The sequence below is a fragment of the Fragaria vesca genome, linkage group LG7, assembly GCF_000184155.1.
Source record: "Fragaria vesca subsp. vesca linkage group LG7, FraVesHawaii_1.0, whole genome shotgun sequence".
NCBI lineage: Eukaryota > Viridiplantae > Streptophyta > Magnoliopsida > Rosales > Rosaceae > Fragaria > Fragaria vesca.
This window is the reverse complement of record NC_020497.1, coordinates 18,088,420-18,107,096: the sequence shown is the minus strand read 5'-3', so window position 1 is coordinate 18,107,096 and position 18,677 is coordinate 18,088,420. Positions and strand designations below refer to the sequence as shown.

Genomic DNA, 18,677 nt, shown 5'->3' with positions numbered 1-18,677 from the left:
AGCCCGCGTGCAGGTCGCGGAAGAGACCCAAGAAGCTTTGGACTCGGCCACTGCTGCTGCGGACGAGGTCCAAGCCCAGACGAATGTTGAGGAGTTGGCCTTAGAATGCCTTCTCTTAGATTTGTATAGGCCCTCTAAGCAGGTTTAGGCCCAGTTAGTGTTTTGCCCCCTCTGTATGAACCTTTATAATCATTAATAATATTATACTATTTATTGCAATCAATTCTTTCCCGCGCTTGTCGAGTCTTCCTTGTTTAAAAACTGCTTTTTCAGGAAAAAATCTTCTTCCGAGATTTGGTGGAGGTTTTCAATATAACTGCTTGCTTGGAACGCGGGCAGTCATCATGGAAGAACATGTCCAACCTTATCTCAAGGGCTCATATCTCGGAGCACATCGCTGCATGCAGGACATTTGTCAAAGGGAAAAATCGGCCTCTCATGCCTATAAAAGAGAACCTCTTGGCCGGGTTGAAGCATCAACCAAGTCTTTGCCCCCTTGCCATGGATTCTTCTTCCCTTATGTTCATCATGTTGTCCTTGCTTAAAGCAAAACCACCCCTTTTTGGCCTTCCCGCTCGTTCCTATTGAGTTTTAAAATCTTCTCTTAGGCCGGGAGTGCGTTTTAAAATCCGCTCTTAGGCCATCTCTTCGTTTGGTCGAACAAACGGTCTGGGTACCTTCTGCCTTGCACCAGTTGTTCTGTCCAAACGTGGGGTCTTTAAGGCCCCGCGCCCGCTCGCATCTCAGGCCCTAGCCAGTGTCCTTGAAGCACCTTCAAGGCTTGGCCGGTAGCATGAGGGACCCAGGTCCAGTGGACCTCTAGCTTCTCAACACTTTGTCTTAGGTCCGAGCTAGTGTCCAGGCTTACGCTGGTCTGAGGAAGCGGGACGTTCGCCAGTCTCAATCGAAGAACGCGGCGGAGGCCTCTTCTTCGACCCTGCAAGGTATGCGGGTTGAGGTTTCTAATATCTCCAAATCTATGCTTTTGAGTGTAAACATAGTCAGATTTCATATGTTCTGTTAATGTAGTTGCTTCGGCCGCAAAGCCGCTTATGAAACTTGTATTAGAAACTCCAAAAAGGGTGAAATAGATGAATTTATTTTTTAGGGCCTCTGGAATAGGCCTTAATCTTGTACTTGTCTTTGTGTTTAGACTTTGCACGTTTACAGAGAATGAAGAGAATGAGAACTAAACTCATGAGAAAAAATAAAGCTATTTTATTTATTAGGGCCTCTGGAATAGGCCCCAATCTAGCACTGGCCTTTTTAGGCTAGTACGTTACAAAGTAATCTTCAATCTTCTATCCCGGGTTGGGTTGCCCCCTAGTGCTAGGCGGCGGAGCGAGGACGCGATGGCGTGTAGCACTATTAACTGTGGTTGAGGGCTCTGGGGGAGGTGGAGGATCCTCGCATTCTCAAACTCCAGCAGTGTGACGCTTGAGGAAACGACCATTAATAGGATTGCGATGAATGGTGCCGTCCAGGTCGCTCAGGTGGTAGGCCCCCTTGGGGAGTATACGATGAATAATGAAGGGTCCTTCCCATTGAGCGGACCACTTGCCCCGGTCTTCGGTTTTTTCCCCAAGTGGGAGGACAACGCACCACACTTTTTGGCCCTCGGCATAGCTCCGCCCTCGGGTGACTTTATCGTACGACCGCGCGATGCGCTGTTTCTCGAGGATGAGATTGTTGAAAGCGGTGACGCGGTGTTCATCAAGATCTTCCAGTTCCTGCCACATAGCCTGGACGTAATCTTCTCCAAGTAGTTGGTGTTGTTCATGTACACGGAGTGAAGCTATATTGATCTCGAGGGGGAGGACGGCGTCATGACCATACATAAGAGCATATGGGGTAGTGTCCGTCGGACCGCGCTTTGAGGTGCGGTAAGCCCACAATGTGTGGTAAAGTTCCTCATGCCAGACGCACGGGTTTAACTCCAGCATCTTTTGTAGAATGCCAAGTATGACCTTATTGCTCGCCTCGGCCTGGCCGTTAGATTGCGCATAGTATGGCGTAGAGTGGAGGAGCTTGATGCCATAATCGTTTAGGTATTTGACGACCGAATCTGCCATGAGCTACCCCTCTGTCCGTAATGATGCACTCTGGAATACCAAAACGGGAAATGATGTTGCGGAAAATGAAGTTGAGGACCGAGTTGGCTGAGGCAACCTTGAGTGGCTCTGCCTCGACCCATTTGGTAAAGAAGTCAGTGGTGACGATAATGAACTTATGCTGTTCCGAAGAATGAGGATGGATAATGCCGACGAAGTCTATCACCCATCCGCGACCCAACCAAGGTTTAATGATAGGCTGCAACGGAATGTTGGGGATGTGTTGCACTGATCCGTGAGCCTGGCAGTCTTGGCAAACCTTGGCAAAGGCGATGCAATCCTTTAAAATGGTCGGCCAGTAGTACCCATGGCGACAGATTAACCAACGTATTTTTAGCCCTGCCTGATGTGAACCGCAAACCCCACAATGTACTTCGCGCATGAGACGCTTAGCTTCATTCCCATATATGCAGCAGAAGTCGTTTTCGTCTTTCTCACGTCGACGGAGTTCGCCGTTGCGTAGAACAAAGTTTAAAGCGAGGAAACATATCTGTCTGGAGTGAGTGACGTCATTGGGGTTCTGGAGGTAGGCGATAAATAGTAGCCACCAATCCTCGTCAATAGGGTCTAAGGCCGCGACCTCAGGGGTGTCGGCTTGATATTGCCCCATAGCTATGAACGAGGGAAGAGTACGGCGCTCGACTTTGAGCAAACATTCGCGCACTCCATCTCGCAGGCTGAGGCAGGACGCTACCTGGGCGAGCTCGTTGGCGGTGAAGTTGAACTCGTGTGGTATGTGTTCGATGCAGACATCGTCGAATTGATCCAATACTTCAAATGCCTTGCGCTAGTATGGTTCAATGGACAAGCTTAAGCATTTGAACTTCGCCAGCAATTGGTTGACGACCAATAAGGAATCACCGAAGACTTGAACCTCGCGGGCACCCAAGTCCAACAAAATTTCCAGTCCTATTATGAGCACCTCGTATTCGGCCTGGTTGTTCGTGCATTTGAAATCGAGCTGGAACGAGTAAGAGAATCAGTCTCCAGCAGGATTTTCTATGGCTATCCCGGCCTCGGCTGCGGTATCAGTCCGTGATCCATCAAAGTATAGGGTCCACGGAGCGAGTGCCACAACAGCGAACTCCAACTCGCGAAACGCCGTGAGCTCTGAAGATGGGTGATGAGCGAGGAAGTCTGCTATTGCCTGTCCTTTTACTGCCTTTTACGAAACATATTGCAACGAGAATTTGGACAAAGCTAATATCCACTTGCCGATGCGTCCCCGCAAGATAGGGCGAGAGAGCATGTATTTGACCAGGTTGGATTGAGCGATCACCACCGTGGTAAAGGCAAGCATGTAGTGACGTAGCTTGCAACCTGCAAAGAATAGAGCAAGACACAACTTTTCCATAGGTGAGTATCGTGTCTCGCAGTCAGTTAACACTCTACTAAGATAATAGACAACGTGTTCCACCCCGTTTTCATCGTCTTATGCCAAGAGCCCACCGATGGACAAGTCGGCATCGGCCTGTTGATGTTGTGGTTCCTAGACGAACTTGGTTGCCCCCTGGAGCTTGAGTAGGGGTGAAAAAGGCTGGACTTTCCCTGCCGTGTTGGATATGAAACGGCGAAGAAAGTTGATTCGCCCAAGCAACTGTTGAAGCTCCTTCTTGGTGGTGGGGGGTGAGGCGATTATTACCTCCTGCGCCTTGTCCTTTGGGATTTCGATGCCCCTTTGATGGACGAGAAACCTAAGAAGTCGCCGGCTTCTGCGAAGAATACACACTTGGTGGGGTTCATCTTCAGTTTGTGTAAGCGCATCCGTGTAAACACCTGTCACAGGTCCTCAACATGGGTTGCCCGTGTCTTGGTTTTGACTACCACGTCGTCGATATAGACTTCAATCAGCTTCCCCAAGATGTCATGAAAGATGAGGTTCATGGCGCGCTGGTATGTGGCCCTCGCGTTTTTAAGTTCGAAAGGCATGACAACATACTCGAACGCGCCGGCAAAACCGGGGCAGCGGAAAGCCGTCTTGTGTCGATCTTCTTCAGCGACGGGAATCTGGTGGTATATGGCTGTTCCATCCATGAAGGACAGTACTTCATGCCCCGTGGCTGCGTCAATGAGGAGGTCAGCCACAAGCATGGGGTATATATCTTTGGGCGTTGTGTTGTTGAGGTCGCGGTAATCAACACAGACACGCATCTTGCCATTTTTCTTGGGAACGGGGACAACATTGGATAGCCACTCGTTATATTTTGCCACGTGAATGATACATGATCGGTGCATGTTTTCAATCTCTTCCTTGACTACGATCTGGGTCTCAGTTCGCATAAATCGGTCGTCTTGCCGTACTGGACGTTGGTCTGGATAAGTTGGCAACCGGTGGCAGACCAAATCCTGGGACAAGCCAGGCATATTCTCGTACTTTTCGACGAAGCAGTCCATGTACTCACGTAATAGGGCAAGAAGGTCTTCGTTTTCGTTCTCCACCAACTTAGCACTAATGGAAATAAGTAAGGGCTTTTTTGCAGTCCCTACGTTAACTTGAGAAATGGGGTCGCGGACTTAAGGTGGTGTATCGTCCAAGGCGGCGGGAGCTAACTGAATGACTTCCTCCTTGGTATCGGTATAATCCACTACTTCGTCGACATATTCCATAGTCACGACCTTGTCGTAGGCTTCGCGTTCCGCCCAGTACGAAAGGAGTCTTTCGCACAAAGACTTCAAATTCCACGGGACTTACAGGAAATCTCACTCACTGGAAAATGGTGAAATTGGTACCATTGGAAAGATCTATGTGTCTACTTTCCAAGGACACCAACCATTTGATCATACCTATCATATTGAGTGAGTTATGGCTGTTTTCGTAAAGTAGGACGAATCTGTCTGAAAATCTGATTTTGGCAAAACAGTCAACTTCGACGGGACTTTGTGAATTGCTCTTGACGAACCAGAACGTGTGTAATATTGGAAAGCTAAATGAGTCTAGTTTCTAAAACCGTTTACGGTTCGTTCATATGTATTTCCTAGAGGAAGTTACGACTGTTCTAGTAACTGAAGGTCATGCTGCGCAGAAATCTGATTTCCTGCACGAACTTATGTTTTGATTTCACAAGCGGCCTTCTCCTCAAGATCTAAGTGTAAAAGATCATTTGAGGACAATACGGCATGATTTAGTTAATCATTGCGCAATGCCACATTTGAAGACATGTTAAAGAGCATTGACATGTTAAGTTGTTGAAACTTCCGTGATTAGTAAAAATCAGGAAGAGTCCTATGATTGATGTAAAGATCAGGGGGAGCTGCAAACTTCAGGGGGAGTCTAGCACATGCATACATGTCACTATCAGATGTGAAGGGTGCGTTGTACTCTTTTTCTCCTACGATCAAGGTTCAGTTTTTCTCCCACATAGAGGTTTTTGACGAGGCAGCTGATCAACACCATCGGCATATCAGTGCGCGATATAAGGGGGAGTGTTTTAGGATATTCTGTATCTTTCTAGATATTCTTTATGTGTATCTTGGCCTTATGCCAATAAGATATGTAGTTAGATTAGATCTATGTATTCATATCCTTACTATATTGGTATTGTGTAATTCTCTATATAAATGGCTCCTATCAATAAATAAGATGATGATTCTCTTACTATCTCTTTGTCTGTACACTTTACACTAATCATTTTTAGAATAGTAAGCTGAAATCCAACTTTTGTACGATTACGATGTTATCGATCCCAGTGGCTCAGTTTGTTTCTCTCTACCATTTTCCATGGTTGTTCTTCAAGTTTTTATCATGACCTTGATTTTTAGCATGGTATCAGAGCCCATGGCGGCCTGACCATCGCTCCTCCATCACTTCTCCGCTGCAATTTCGATTCAAAACCTTAATTTTCAAAAGTACCAAATCAAAAACCCTAGAAATATCCATTGTAGAATTACTAGTCTTACTCATCAGAAAATCGAAGTCTGTTATTACTAGAGAGGAAATGGGAGTTGTTTCTCTTCAATTTTGAGTTCGTAGCATGCGTTTCTTCAAGTTTGTGTTCGTAGATATTCTTCTTCAAGTTCCAGAAAATTTGTTCATCCTCAAGCTCTAGTTCTGTTATGGCGACCTCGAATCAAATTTGTAATGCAGTCTCTGTTCTTCTTGATGATACGAATTACCCGACTTGGCATTTTTTTATGCATCACTATCTTCGTGGTCATGGATTACTCAAATTTGTAGATGGTTCTCATGCTTGTTCTTCCCAAGTTCAGATGGCTGATCATGACTCTCTCTCTGTTAACACTGGAGCTTATGAAAAGTGGACACAACAAGATTGCTTTGTCATTTGTATCATAGCAACCACACTTTCTGCTGATGCACTTACCCTTGTTATTGGATGCTAGACATCGAGGGAGGTATGGCTCACTCTTAAACAACGATATGCTTTTGTTTCTGAGTTTCATATTATGCAGTTAAAATATACTTTGCGAACAATTCAAAAAGGGTCAGATTCTATAGAGAAATACTTGTTGAGTTTTAAATCTGTCAGAGACAGATTAGCTGCAACAGAAGTCACCATGAATGATCAAGATGCTAAAATTCTTATTCTTGCTGGACTTCCTATCGAGTATAGTCATACCAGACAGATTATTAGAGCGAAAATTGATATTGGAATGGATGAAGTTAGATCCTTGCTTTTATCTGCTGAGTTTGAATTGGAGCTAAAGCATAAGAGCTGTTCATTTTCACCAATGTATACATTGGTACCAAATAATGCTAGTTGTCTTTTTGGAACTTCATCTAATCCCGTAATGCACAATGGAACTTTTGGGTCACACTCTATGCCACAAGACAATGCAGGATATGTCAATTTTATTGGTGGGATCCAATATCATGGTGATTACTCTCAAGCCAACAATGACTTCATTCAACAAAGTGGCAGAGGCTTTCAATCTCCTATGACTATTGCTAATAGTTATCAAGCTTCATTTAATATTTATGCAATGATGAATGGTGGAAGTTGCATTCCTCATACTGGTGCATTCATGAGTAATAGAAAGTATGTGTCTACTTTTAGCAAGAGAGAAATGGAGAACAAGAAAGAGTTGTTCTCAATTGGAAAAGGTGGAAAAGACAGGTTTGAATCAGAAACTATAGAAGACACTACTGTTCGGGACACTATGGATGCATACATGTCTCAGCCGCATAATGGTGTTGGTCCTTCATTGCCAAATGCACAATTTTCTCAGCAACATGGAAGCTTTAAACAACAAAAAGATGGTGAAATTTCTTTAATGCTAAATGGAAATTTCAATCAGCAGAATGGTAGCTCTCAAGTATACTCTCCGGTTTTTAATAACTCAAACTGTGGGTTTTCCCACACAGAATGGTGATTTTGCATAAGATTCTATAAGGAAGTTCAGTGACCTGAGCCATACAGAAGGCCATATCAGCTATCCTAATTTTCTTGCTAATGAAGGTTGCATCAACAGGAGAGATGATTTCAAGCCTCAATTCAACAAGTGTAAAGCAGCCAAGCAAGCAGATTCGAAGGTGCTTGGAAAGCCGAACCACATGACATCAAACATTCAGATCCTGCAAAATGTGTCAGAAGTATCTGAAATGGCAAGCTCAACTGTTTCTACTGCAACCAAAAATACAGAGAAGAATATTCATGTTGGTGTAAGACCTAAAGCTTTGTCTGCTACCATCTGCACTCAACAGGAGCCGCCTGCCATTGCTAGCAAATGTGAAAGCTTCTCATTCACATGTTGTCAAGGCTCTGCCAGTTACACATGCACTTCCATTATCAGTTCCTATTTATCCTCATTTGCAGCAGTCTCTTGTCAAGGGAATTGAAGCTTTTCCGATTCCAAATTCTTCTACTCCGGACAAAGATATGGTGAATTGTAAACATGCCTCTCATCCTATGAAGCTATGGCGATCATTGTTTCTCATTCCTCCCGGTTGAGACAAGTTATTGGCCCCCTCTGTTTACAAGCTTTTGGCTCAATACTCTCTCTGCTGCAAACTAGTTCTTGAAGCCCCAATCACTAGTTTGAGGGGGGATGTTAAGATGATGAAAATGTTAAGATGATGAAGGCCCATTTGAACAACAGATAAGCCCAATTGTGGTCCAGGTTTATAATAGCTAAGTAGTATAAATAGAGAAAAATCTCTTTTTAGAATAGTAAGCTGAAAACCAACTTTTGTACAATTACGATGTTATCAATCCCAGTAGCTCAGCTCGTTTTCTCTCTACCATTTTCCATGGTTGTTCTTCAAGTTTTTATCATGACCTTGATTTTTAGCATCTGTGTCATGTCTTTAGATAATGATATAATATAGACTGTATAGATTTGAATGCTGGGTCGTGCCTCAAGGATTTTTGAGTTACTTGTAGCTAGACCGCGTCGTGCCCCAGAATTTTTGAGCCCTTGAGGTGAATTAGCACCCTCTTGGCCTCTTATAATTGGTTGGGCAAAGGTCAACACAGATGGCGTTTGGGAGCGTGAGGAGGTTCAGTCAGGTTATGGTGGTAGTTTTTTTTTTTTTTTTTTGTGATTTTTCAAGGTGAGGGTTGTCGGTGCTTTTTCTTCATCTCTTGATGTTTCTAGTTCTATTGTTGCTGAGGTTACCGTAGTGATCAAAGCAATCGAGTTTCTTGGATTCATGATTGGAACTATGGAAGCACTACTAGCAAGAGCCTCGTAGGATACTGTGTTTTTTATCTGTATCTTTTGTTTTAGATGATACAAATAACCGTATTTAAAAATTATTAGGTACGATGCAGCCAGATATTAAAAAAGAGTATTCTATGTTGCATTTAAAAATTATTAAGTACGGTGCAGCCACGGATTGAAAAAGAGTATTCTCCACTAATTCCCACACTTTTAATCTCAGTATCTCCATTTTTATTTTATTTTAAATATAATATTATTTTTTTAATTTCTGTTTCAAATGGGTTCCACATATATTATCTCTTTTTTATGCGATTCTTTTTTACTGTTTTTTCATTAATTTTTTTTTTCAGTTGCTTATCAGATAATATCCTTTTTCTAGTTTTTTTTATTTTTTATTTATTTGTTTCATTTTTTACAATATTAATTATATTTCTTTTTGGTCAAACTATATTTTTTGTTGTTCGATCAAGTCGCCGTGGAGCTCCGCCGTCCTTCTCCGTTTCTCCCTTCCTCCTCCTTTTTCTACAATCTTACTTCTTCTATCTGAAGACGGTTTTTGACCCACCACGAGCTTAATTCCCTCCGCTACACAAATTGCCGCTGCCGAATCCACTCAACCATATCTAGCTCCCAAATCGAGCAATCTAGCCTCTAATTGGAACAAAAGGATCTCTTCCATATATATGTCATCTGCGATCGATTAAGAAGGTAACGAAGTCTTTATCAAACACAGAAGATTAGCGAATAGGTGCACGTTAATCTCGACCTATTATGTGAGATGGACAGATGAATGAATATTGATCATAGTTATATATACATTACATGCATCTCAAAGCATACATCTGAATATAATTTCACGTGGTGATTACCTGCTGATGAAGAACATTGTATTCCACTTCTTTATGCTTAGATCATTCAGATCAATAGAAAACCAAGTTGCAAAAGAGTTATCGAAAATGAGAGAACTTACAGTGTGAAACTGTGAATGGAAGAGATAAAAGGGGGAGGTTATGAGGATCAGGGGATGAGATTCCCGTATATTGTGGACAATTGTGAGTTTGTTCCTTTTGTCAAATAAATGAAATTAGAGAAAATAAATTGGGGGAAATTGGATGTCAAATAAATGAAATTAGAGAAAATTTGTTGGTTATTAATATTGTGGTGCGATGAATACGGATGAAGACGAAATACTGGTTAACTGGAACTACATTTGTGGATGACTTGGATATAAGTTAAATGTAAAAAGAGTGGGTTGTTAATATTAATCGTTGTTTATCTTAATTTTAAAATGATAATACATTAATTTAGTTTTTTAATCGATACTGATTTTCATGCTTATCTAAATTTGTATTTTAATAAATTGATTTTTGTGCTTTTTTAATTGTGAAATGATATTAATCGATACTGATTTTTATGCTTATCTAAATTTGTATTTTAATAAATTAATTTTATCAATTATATATTTTGTTTTGTTACGGTTATAGGTGCCTATTAACCAAATAATACCAAAAATATAGAACCGTATCATTTGCTCTAATCAAATGACACGCTTAATAAAGTGTATCTAGAAGGGGTAGCCTTTAGCCATATTTCTAGTCGTGATATAGAACAGATGACGATGGAGATTGAAGAGCAGATCGATCGACACAAGTCCAAACCCTGTTTGCTCCAGATTTGGCGTTCGGTGTTTGATTGATTATTATGATACATTTCTGGAAGCGGAACGGCCCAACGAACCAAACATGTCGCTTCGCCACAACGTATGGGCTTTTTAAGCCATCCGAGTCCGTTTAGGCCTTCAAAATGCATATTTACTTATTTTCAGCCATTAATTTTACTAGTTCGTTTTGGATTTGGTTTTCTTTTAATCTATGGGTTTTTAGGCTTTGATGTTAGTCGCCTTAAGGTTTGTTTGCTCCTATATAAGGAGTTTTTATTAGTTGTAATCGTCAGTTTTTTATTTAATAAAAACCTTTGAGATTTTCTCATCAATCTTTCTGGTGGATTCCAGGAACTTTCTTGTGGATTCGGGAAAACTAAACTTGTGGATTCAAGTCGCCGTTGGTGGATTCCAATGTTTATATTTCCGCTGCATCAAGTAGTTAAGCATATTTGGTTTGAAGTCCGCTTGTCTTTAATTATAAATTTTCTTCTCTCCCAAATGGTGCATTAATCCCAACTAGATGTGGCATGGAAGAATTGTGTGCATTGAATTCCAATGATGCGATTTCGTTTTTCACATATTTTTCGTGATCAGAACTCAGAAGTCACTGATCCTTAAACAATAAGGTAGAAAACATAACCTGCAGTTTACAGCATCAAGGTACCCAAATGTTCCATTGGCATCACGTATATGAGTGTCTCTTCCAGTTGCAAGAACTTAATTTTAAACATGCTTCTGGATTTACCGGAGGTAATATCCTCTTGCAATCCAGAAACCCAAAATTGGAGCAATGTTCTCGTACTAGATTTGTAGGAATAGTCCAATTAGTTTCCGCATTCGTAAAATTCCAATCTTATTTTAACAGTGCAAGAATAACTAACACGTATGCCTTTCAGTTTCAGACTCTGTGTGTGACTTCATGTGAACTAAAATCTTTCAGATTGAGTGTGGGACGTCATGTCAACAGAGACACTTGAACTAGTACTGCAATCATCACTCTCATCAATCTCTGGAACCTTTACTATTTCAGGCGGAACCTCAATTTCCAAACATTCCTTCAATTCCTTATACACGACATTGATATCTGGTCTTTCGGTAGCTCTTGAGGACACACATTCCATGGCGATTTCTACCGCCTTCCAAGCAGAGGAAACGTTATAAGTCCCGGCTTGTATACATGAATCCAGTATGCTTTCAATATCTCTTCTCTCAAACATAGGCCTCACCCATTGACATATGTGAACAGGTTCGGGTTCTACATCTGTTATTATTGCTGTTCTGCCGGTGATCAGCTCTAGCAACACAACCGCAAAGCTGTATATATCACTCTTTTTGTTCAGCTTTCCTGTGTTGTAGTATCTGGACATAATGAAAGGAAAAGAAGAAAATTGAAGAATGTAAGTTATGCTTATCTAGCAGCATGCAGTTGTATGTAACTTACTGTATATATGTCTTTACTAACTTACTCAGGATCATAGTATCCTCGAGTTCCTCTTATGTGATCTGTCATGGTATGAGTGGCAGTTTCAGTTGAAAGAAGTTTGGAAACACCAAAATCACATATCTTGGCTTGCATCTTTTCAGTTAACAATATATTGGAGGTCTTAATATCTCTGTGGATTATGGGTGGCTTGCAATCATTATGTAGATAATCCAGTCCTGCAAAATATCATCTGCCATTAAAAGCCTAATCGATGTCCGGTACTGATGTACATCAAATTGCAACTCGAACATGATTTAGGACTAAATGATGAAAATATATAGGCGGACCAAAGGAACAAACTCTTTTAACATGTAAATTTATCTTATATCTTAGCTATTCTATACCATGTGCTGCATCCACTGCGATTTGAAGTCTCTCCTTCCAAGTCAAAATGTTTCCAGTAGCTACATCTGAACCCCAACAGTGCACAAATCATTGCATTTAAGCCATATAAGTGATATCAAGTAATGCAAGCACATCATATATATAGATGAAGTATGGTAAGTGCATACCTGAAAATGTTAAATGTTGCTGCAGATTCCCATTGGCAACATATTCAAATACAAGTGCCATAGTCTTTCCATCATTGCAGTAGCCAGTGAAGGAAACCACATTTCTATGATGAGCTCTCATCAATAGCTTAACCTGCATACAGTTTGTTATTATATATGGCTTAATGTTTCAACTTATAACACAATGTTGATTGCGGTTTTGGAACAGTCCGAGTCGCTTTAGAGATTGTTAACTTATGTACCTCATTTTGGAATTCACTGGAGCCGGATGCGGAGATAAGTAATTTGACAGCAACTTGAATATCATTTTCCAGAATACCATGATAGACTTTTCCAAATCCACCTCCTCCAATTGGAGATGCAAAATTATTGGTAATTTTTACAAGTTCCGAGTACGTAAAGCGTCGACCATCCTCCAACTCCAATGAACTATTTCGGATCCCTACACCAAAAGCCAGAGTGATCATCAGTTCATCAAAAAAATGACTAGCTAAAAAACTGAAAATATCCTGCATTCAAAGTCGGCCAAGTGTTCATTTTGCTAATAACCTTGTTGTCTCTTCCTTTTACTGCTCCATTGGCCCGCTAACACCGCTAATATTAAGATGATAATCCCAGCACTTGACGCTATAGAGACAATGATGATTTTGTGTTTTTTACTCTTTTTGACCTGTTCGGATGGTGTTTCTGCTGGTGTTGGTTCTTCGGCTGGTGATTCTGCTGGTGTTGGTTCTTCGGCTGGTGCTTGGTTCAAACTGACGTAAAAAGCTTGATGGTTAACAGTTACTACGTCGACACTTGCAGTGGTTCAACGACGTGTATCTTAAATAGAACATTTCAATAGGGTTAAACGTGACAATATTTATTATAGTACCTGGCAGGGCAGAAAACAATACTGTAGTTAGCTGACGCACAGGTGGGAAGAACATCATACTGATCGATATACGCTTGTGGGCATTTTTGTTTGAAAAGTTCGGTATATACCGCCCCCTCACACTTGTCCGCGGTATAGTACTGCCCGCTACAACAATACTGCGGATTATTATTATACGCCATGCACGGGCTCATGCACGCCACGGTCTCTTGATTCCCTTTACGCACCCTCAGCTTCTCGCCCGGACACTCGCCGTTCAAGTCGGCCGAGCATCCCGAAGATTTGCAGTTGCTGCTGCCTGCTCCGCGGGGCTCCACCACCATCGGGAGGTTGAACCCGTATTCGATGTTGACGTCGTAGGAGTCCATGCCGTCGGTTATGTTGAGAGAGATCTCGGCTAAAGTAGCCGGCTGCTTGCCTCCATTTCCTTCGCACTCGATTTTTCCGGTGCCGCAGTCGGCGGTGGAGCAGGAGAAGCTTCCCTTGGAGGATTGGTTGCAGTGTGTCCGGCCCCACACGTGACCTGTCCAGGATTCAGGGACGTCGGAGAGGTTGAAGGACGCGCCGCTCTCGAGCCTGAAGCCGGTGGTGGACAGGTTTACTGTGCCGGTGGAGCGAACTCCGGGCCAGATTGTGTAGCTGCAGTTGTTGACTATCTGGAGCGATACCAACGACTCTGTTTCTGCACTCGAATAAACCAACAAGTAAACACCAGCTTGTTCGATCAATCAATAAGAAACAGATGGAGATAGATCGATTACCTGAGAAGAGAGAGAGGGTAATGAGGATCGTGAGTAAAAGAGGACTCACACCCATTATAGAAATGGAGGTGATAAATCCAATTAGTCATTCCGGTTATAATTTGGAACTGAGAAGAAGAAGATGATCAGACAACGGGGTCTTGTTCCGCAACTTCCAGGAACAATTGATAATTGAAGACAAGTTTGCTATTGAGAACTGAAAACTCCCTACATGCAGGTCTCGCGTGGACTTCTTCTTTTTTTTTGTTAGTCTTGCGAGGACTTGTATTCACCAATTAGTGGCTATAGCCTGACATTTGTTTTTGTTGTTATTTTCTCAAATTTGTTTATATGCTTTTGTCGTGGAGAGGTTTGGTGTTACTTGTAGGCCGGCTCGTGTCGTAAATTGGCGGCCATTTGGATTATGGCAATGATCTTGGCGATCGAACTTGCTGGGTTCGTGATTGGGTTGACTCCGTCACTAATCGTAAATTTTCTCCACTCACCCCAATGCCAAATGGTACCTTGGCAACAACACGTGACTTAGAAGAATTGTGTGTATCGAATTTTAATAATGTGATTTCGTTGTTCATATATTTTCCGAGAAGGGAACCAAACAACTAATTCCTTGGACAATTTTCGGTGTTTCAGACTTTCAGGTACACGTCTTATTAGGTTCGATTCATATCCAAGGTCCATTAAACCATTTTTAGTTAAACATAAATCGTGTCTTCTTAATTTTTGTTTTAGATTTTCTATTTTGTTTGAATGATGGGATTTTATTTTTAATAAGTCTTTTACCTCGTATTTACGTGAGGTTTGTTTCCAAAATAAGGTATATAGATTATAGACAAGTAAAATGCAGGATTTTTTTTTTTTTTGAGAAAGGTATTTTCTCTTTGTTAGAAATTAAAACCGCGTCTAGACTCAATCAACCTTGGACCTAAGGGAGCTTTTCTAGTGATGACCCTTAAGTTGAAGACTTTTCAGTTTATGGTTTAAAAGACCTACTTTTCGATCACATCCTAGCATCTCATCCATTCAGTTTTTAGATCTATATGTGTACGTAGATCAACCCTATAAATTTTCAGTCAAATTGGTGATCATTAAGGTAACAAACTAAATCAAATTAATGGACGAACCAAATCTGTCAAACATGAACCGTTCAAGTTCATAATTGGTAAATCACACTTATGAATGTCTTAACGATTTTCAATATGACTGAAAATTTACAGAAATGATTTGATCATAAATACCTATAAATTAAACAGTTAAGACGTGGATATAAGATAAAAAAATAGAATAAACCAAAAATCTTTAACTAGTCTTAAATTTAAAAATTCTCATTAAAAAGGTTTTCTAGAACCTAACAGTGGCACAACAAGATGCTAAAATAAAGCCCAATCAGTCGCCACCTCATTTCATCTTCTTCACCTTCCCCACAACAGTTAAACCAGAGATAGACCTTTCATACGTGTCACTCACACACACACCATGTCCTCCTCCTCCTTCACTCTCCCTGATGACGACTCCGTCCCCACCGCCGGGTCAACCCGCCCGTTCGACGACGATGACTACCTCCGCTACGAGCATGACTCCGTAGTAGTAGACGACGTCTTCGCTACGGCTCAGCCGCTCACTGAGCCTCCATCTCCGCCGTCGATCTTCGCTGCCGGATCGAACGATCCGATTCTGCCGGAGATGCCGCCAGAGGAGGGCGCCGCTCTCAGGGAATGGAGAAGGTGCGGCTTCTGATTCCTCTTAGTTTTGCAATTGAATGATTGAGGTAGAGCAAAATGTTGAATTTGAATTTTTGTGCAATTCAGTTGAAATTATTGGCTTTTGAATCGGTTTGATCTGTAATTTAGGTGAGAGAGTGAGGAAAGTTGTTTTTAGATTCAGTAAATTTTGAAGATTCATGCATAGTGATTGATCATTAGGTTTTATATGAGATTCAGTTGAATTTATAGCTTGTGAAATGGTTTGATCTGTTCTCTCGGTGCGAAAGTAACCGAAAATTTGTTTTAGTTTCATAACTTGGAAGAATTACATGCCTAGTGATTTGTGATCACATCATATTCACTTCATATAGTTGTCAAGCAAAATTGGTATTGCTAGGTACTTGTTGATACTATCAGAAAGTGGTTGATTTACTTTTGTTGAAAGAATTTGTGTAGATTATGTTTTTATGGAAGATGGTGGAGAGGGAATGGTGAAATCGTGTGAGGTTGTGAGGAAGAGAGATCTTATACACTAAAGATTGTGATATTCAGGCAGAATGCAATTCATCTGGCGGAGAAGGAGAAGAGAGAAAAGGAGTTGTTGAGCCAAATCATCGAGGAAGCTGAAGAGTTCAAGGTTGAATTCTACCAGAAGAGGAAGATCGCTTCTGAGAATAACAAAGCTGCTAACAGGGAAAAAGAGAAGGTTAGAGCAAGTTAACTTTTCAGGAGATTATGGTTTTCTCTGTTCTTTGCTTGAACGAGTTCTGTTGTGATATAATGTCAACTTTTATCTTGGCTGTATCTGTTTTGACTTTTGAGTATGGTTGGCACACATTTTAAGATCCTTTGAGCTGATACTGATATATAATTACTCACATAGTATTCACGATTTATTTGCTTATCCGTTTGCCTGGTTGAAATGGATTGCTAAGAAGAAATACATCTAGTTGACAGATCATGCCAACAAATCTTGGATTTATCCTCTGAAACAGAAAGATCATGGGTTTTCATAAACTAATTTTCTCCCTGTTAGAACTTGGACTTGTTCTCAACTCAACGAAGTAGCAATCAGAACTGTAGGATTCACTGCATGAATATCTGCCACAACATTTCCCTGGTAGTCATTGACAAAGATATGGTGTTAGTGCGGTATCAAGGATAAATAAATGATCCCTTCTTCACTTAGCTTGGGAAGCCTACCTCATTGGATTTGGATAGGAGTAATCATGTATTAGCTTGTAATTAAGCTTGTATATTCGGTAATCCACCACTATAGCATGAGAATGTTTCTCAAGTGTCTGTTTCCTTGTCAGTCAAGGATCTAGTATGGATTCTCTAGGTCTGTATCTTTAAGAATTAGTCTCATGGGTATCTCTGTTCTTGCAAGTTTCTACTCATTCACCAGAAAGCTCATTCTTGCAATTATTGAAAGGTTGAATAGTTCTCTTCTAAATTTAACAATGCAAAAACAAGAATAGAAGTGCAACAGCTTGATTATGGGAGTGTAATATGGTCATTTCTGCTTTGCAGAATTCTGAGTAACATCGATAAACCATAATTCTCCCACCTCTGTGCTAGTATTGAATATCCTAACAAGGTTGTTTCATGGGTTTAATGGTTTTTGGAGCTCTGGTCTCTTTAACTAAACATTCTGGAATTTCATTTCACGTAACTGTAATTTCTTTTACATAGAATCTCTGGTATCTGGATTGTATGATATGGTAAGTTAGAACTGAGGAGCAATTGATGTTCCTGGCGTTATTTGTTCTTAATATCTCTGTCTTTTCACAGATGTTCGTTGCCAGTCAAGAGAAGTTTCATGCTGAGGTAGACAAGAATTACTGGAAGGCAGTTGCAGATCTCATTCCAAATGAGGTGCCAGCTATAGAGAAGAGAGGGAGGAAGGATCAGGAAAAGAAGCCTTCCGTAGTTGTTGTTCAAGGTCCAAAACCTGGTAAGCCAACTGAGCTCTCGCGGATGAGGCAGATTCTTCTGAAATTGAAGCATAATACGCCTCCTCACCTAAAGCCTTTGCCACCAGCACCAGTTGCTGCCCCTGAGGCTGTTGCTGCTACTGTGGCAGTTGCACCTGAGGCTATATCTGCTGCCTGATAATTGTGATCGGTGTTGTCTGTTAACTTTCAAGTCTATATTTTCGTAGTAACAAAGCACCTTGATCAATATTGTGAAGTTTTTCTTGTTTTAGTTAACCTGGAACATTTTTAATGGGCACATTCAGGAAACCTGTTTTTTAAGTTTTGTGTTTCATATGTACAAAATCTGAAAGAACCCAAAGGGGCTGGACTTGGTTTGATCGGTTAAGTTTTTTTTGGGTGGTAATTCTTGACCATAATGATGAATTTGGTCCTCATTTTATTTTATGGTAGACCTTCATAATCGCCTACTAGTCCTTAGGGTTCTAGTCCCTGGGTTTCCACCGGACTTGGGCCTATCGTTTTTTAGAATCTTCATATTCTTCAAAGCTTCTAGATTGCTTGTGCCGTCCGATTGGGCCCGGATGACGTCGAAAAATCCGCGGGAAACAATGCATACTCTTGACCAGCTGAGCGAGTGTCTTTGAAATGCATAAATTGACACGCTGGCTGAAACATGAATCTTGCACATAGGTTGGGTTGGTCTGAGTTTCAAAGAAAGAATTCAAACTTTGATTCGTTTCAATCATGGTCATGTCTAATGTCTGTCTGATCAATTTCGAATATTTCTGCTAAATTATTTTAGTTTAATAAATGTTAATTGAAACCTCAGAACTATCCAGGTCATGTACTACTGATTTCACAGTTTCCAGAAGAAGATCAACCTCAATACTATCCTCGTCATCAATTCCGAGTTCGATTGACGAGAAAGTCTCAAAGAAGAATTCAACTTGGAATTTTTTTTCAGAATAATTATTTTAATTTACCATTAATTATTATGGTAAAAGACATGCAGTGA

General features: G+C 41.1%; 3 protein-coding genes across 3 annotated transcripts; 1 reads left to right on the top strand and 2 right to left on the bottom strand.

The window, feature by feature from the left end:
• Positions 1 to 1,415: 1,415 nt before the first annotated feature.
• LOC101297684 lies at positions 1,416 to 2,072 on the bottom strand. The gene has a single exon (XM_004308884.1). It carries the CDS (start codon positions 2,070 to 2,072, stop codon positions 1,416 to 1,418), a length of 657 nt encoding a protein of 218 aa, XP_004308932.1.
• A 9,246-nt stretch (positions 2,073 to 11,318) lies between these two features.
• Positions 11,319 to 14,077, bottom strand: LOC101297102 (receptor-like protein kinase At3g21340-like). Its single transcript, XM_004308883.1, has 8 exons — positions 14,023 to 14,077; positions 13,262 to 13,943; positions 13,048 to 13,142; positions 12,630 to 12,829; positions 12,388 to 12,520; positions 12,220 to 12,285; positions 11,859 to 12,051; positions 11,319 to 11,751 (listed from the first exon to the last, which is right to left on the bottom strand). Exons 1-8 carry the CDS (start codon positions 14,075 to 14,077, stop codon positions 11,319 to 11,321), a joined length of 1,857 nt encoding a protein of 618 aa, XP_004308931.1.
• Positions 14,078 to 15,462: 1,385 nt separating this feature from the next.
• Positions 15,463 to 18,105, top strand: LOC101298369 (clathrin light chain 2-like). The gene is made up of 3 exons (XM_004307580.1): positions 15,463 to 15,743; positions 16,275 to 16,428; positions 17,517 to 18,105. Exons 1-3 carry the CDS (start codon positions 15,496 to 15,498, stop codon positions 17,835 to 17,837), a joined length of 723 nt encoding a protein of 240 aa, XP_004307628.1. The 5' UTR covers positions 15,463 to 15,495; the 3' UTR covers positions 17,838 to 18,105.
• The last annotated feature ends 572 nt before the right edge of the window (positions 18,106 to 18,677 follow it).

What these genes read in the sequence shown, in the direction of transcription:
- LOC101297102 (XM_004308883.1), bottom strand. Translation starts at nt 14,077, where the DNA reads ATGGGTGTGAGTCCTCTTTTACTCACGATCCTCATTACCCTCTCTCTC. An exon ending in CCAGTGAATTCCAAAATGAG is followed by an intron (nt 12,521 to 12,629) that starts GTACATAAGTTA and finishes AACTGTATGCAG; the next exon opens with GTTAAGCTATTGATGAGAGC. An exon ending in CGAGGATACTATGATCCTGA is followed by an intron (nt 11,752 to 11,858) that starts GTAAGTTAGTAA and finishes CATTATGTCCAG; the next exon opens with ATACTACAACACAGGAAAGC.
- LOC101297684 (XM_004308884.1), bottom strand. Translation starts at nt 2,072, where the DNA reads ATGGCAGATTCGGTCGTCAAATACCTAAACGATTATGGCATCAAGCTC.
- LOC101298369 (XM_004307580.1), top strand. Translation starts at nt 15,496, where the DNA reads ATGTCCTCCTCCTCCTTCACTCTCCCTGATGACGACTCCGTCCCCACC. An exon ending in GCTCTCAGGGAATGGAGAAG is followed by an intron (nt 15,744 to 16,274) that starts GTGCGGCTTCTG and finishes TGTGATATTCAG; the next exon opens with GCAGAATGCAATTCATCTGG. An exon ending in CTAACAGGGAAAAAGAGAAG is followed by an intron (nt 16,429 to 17,516) that starts GTTAGAGCAAGT and finishes GTCTTTTCACAG; the next exon opens with ATGTTCGTTGCCAGTCAAGA.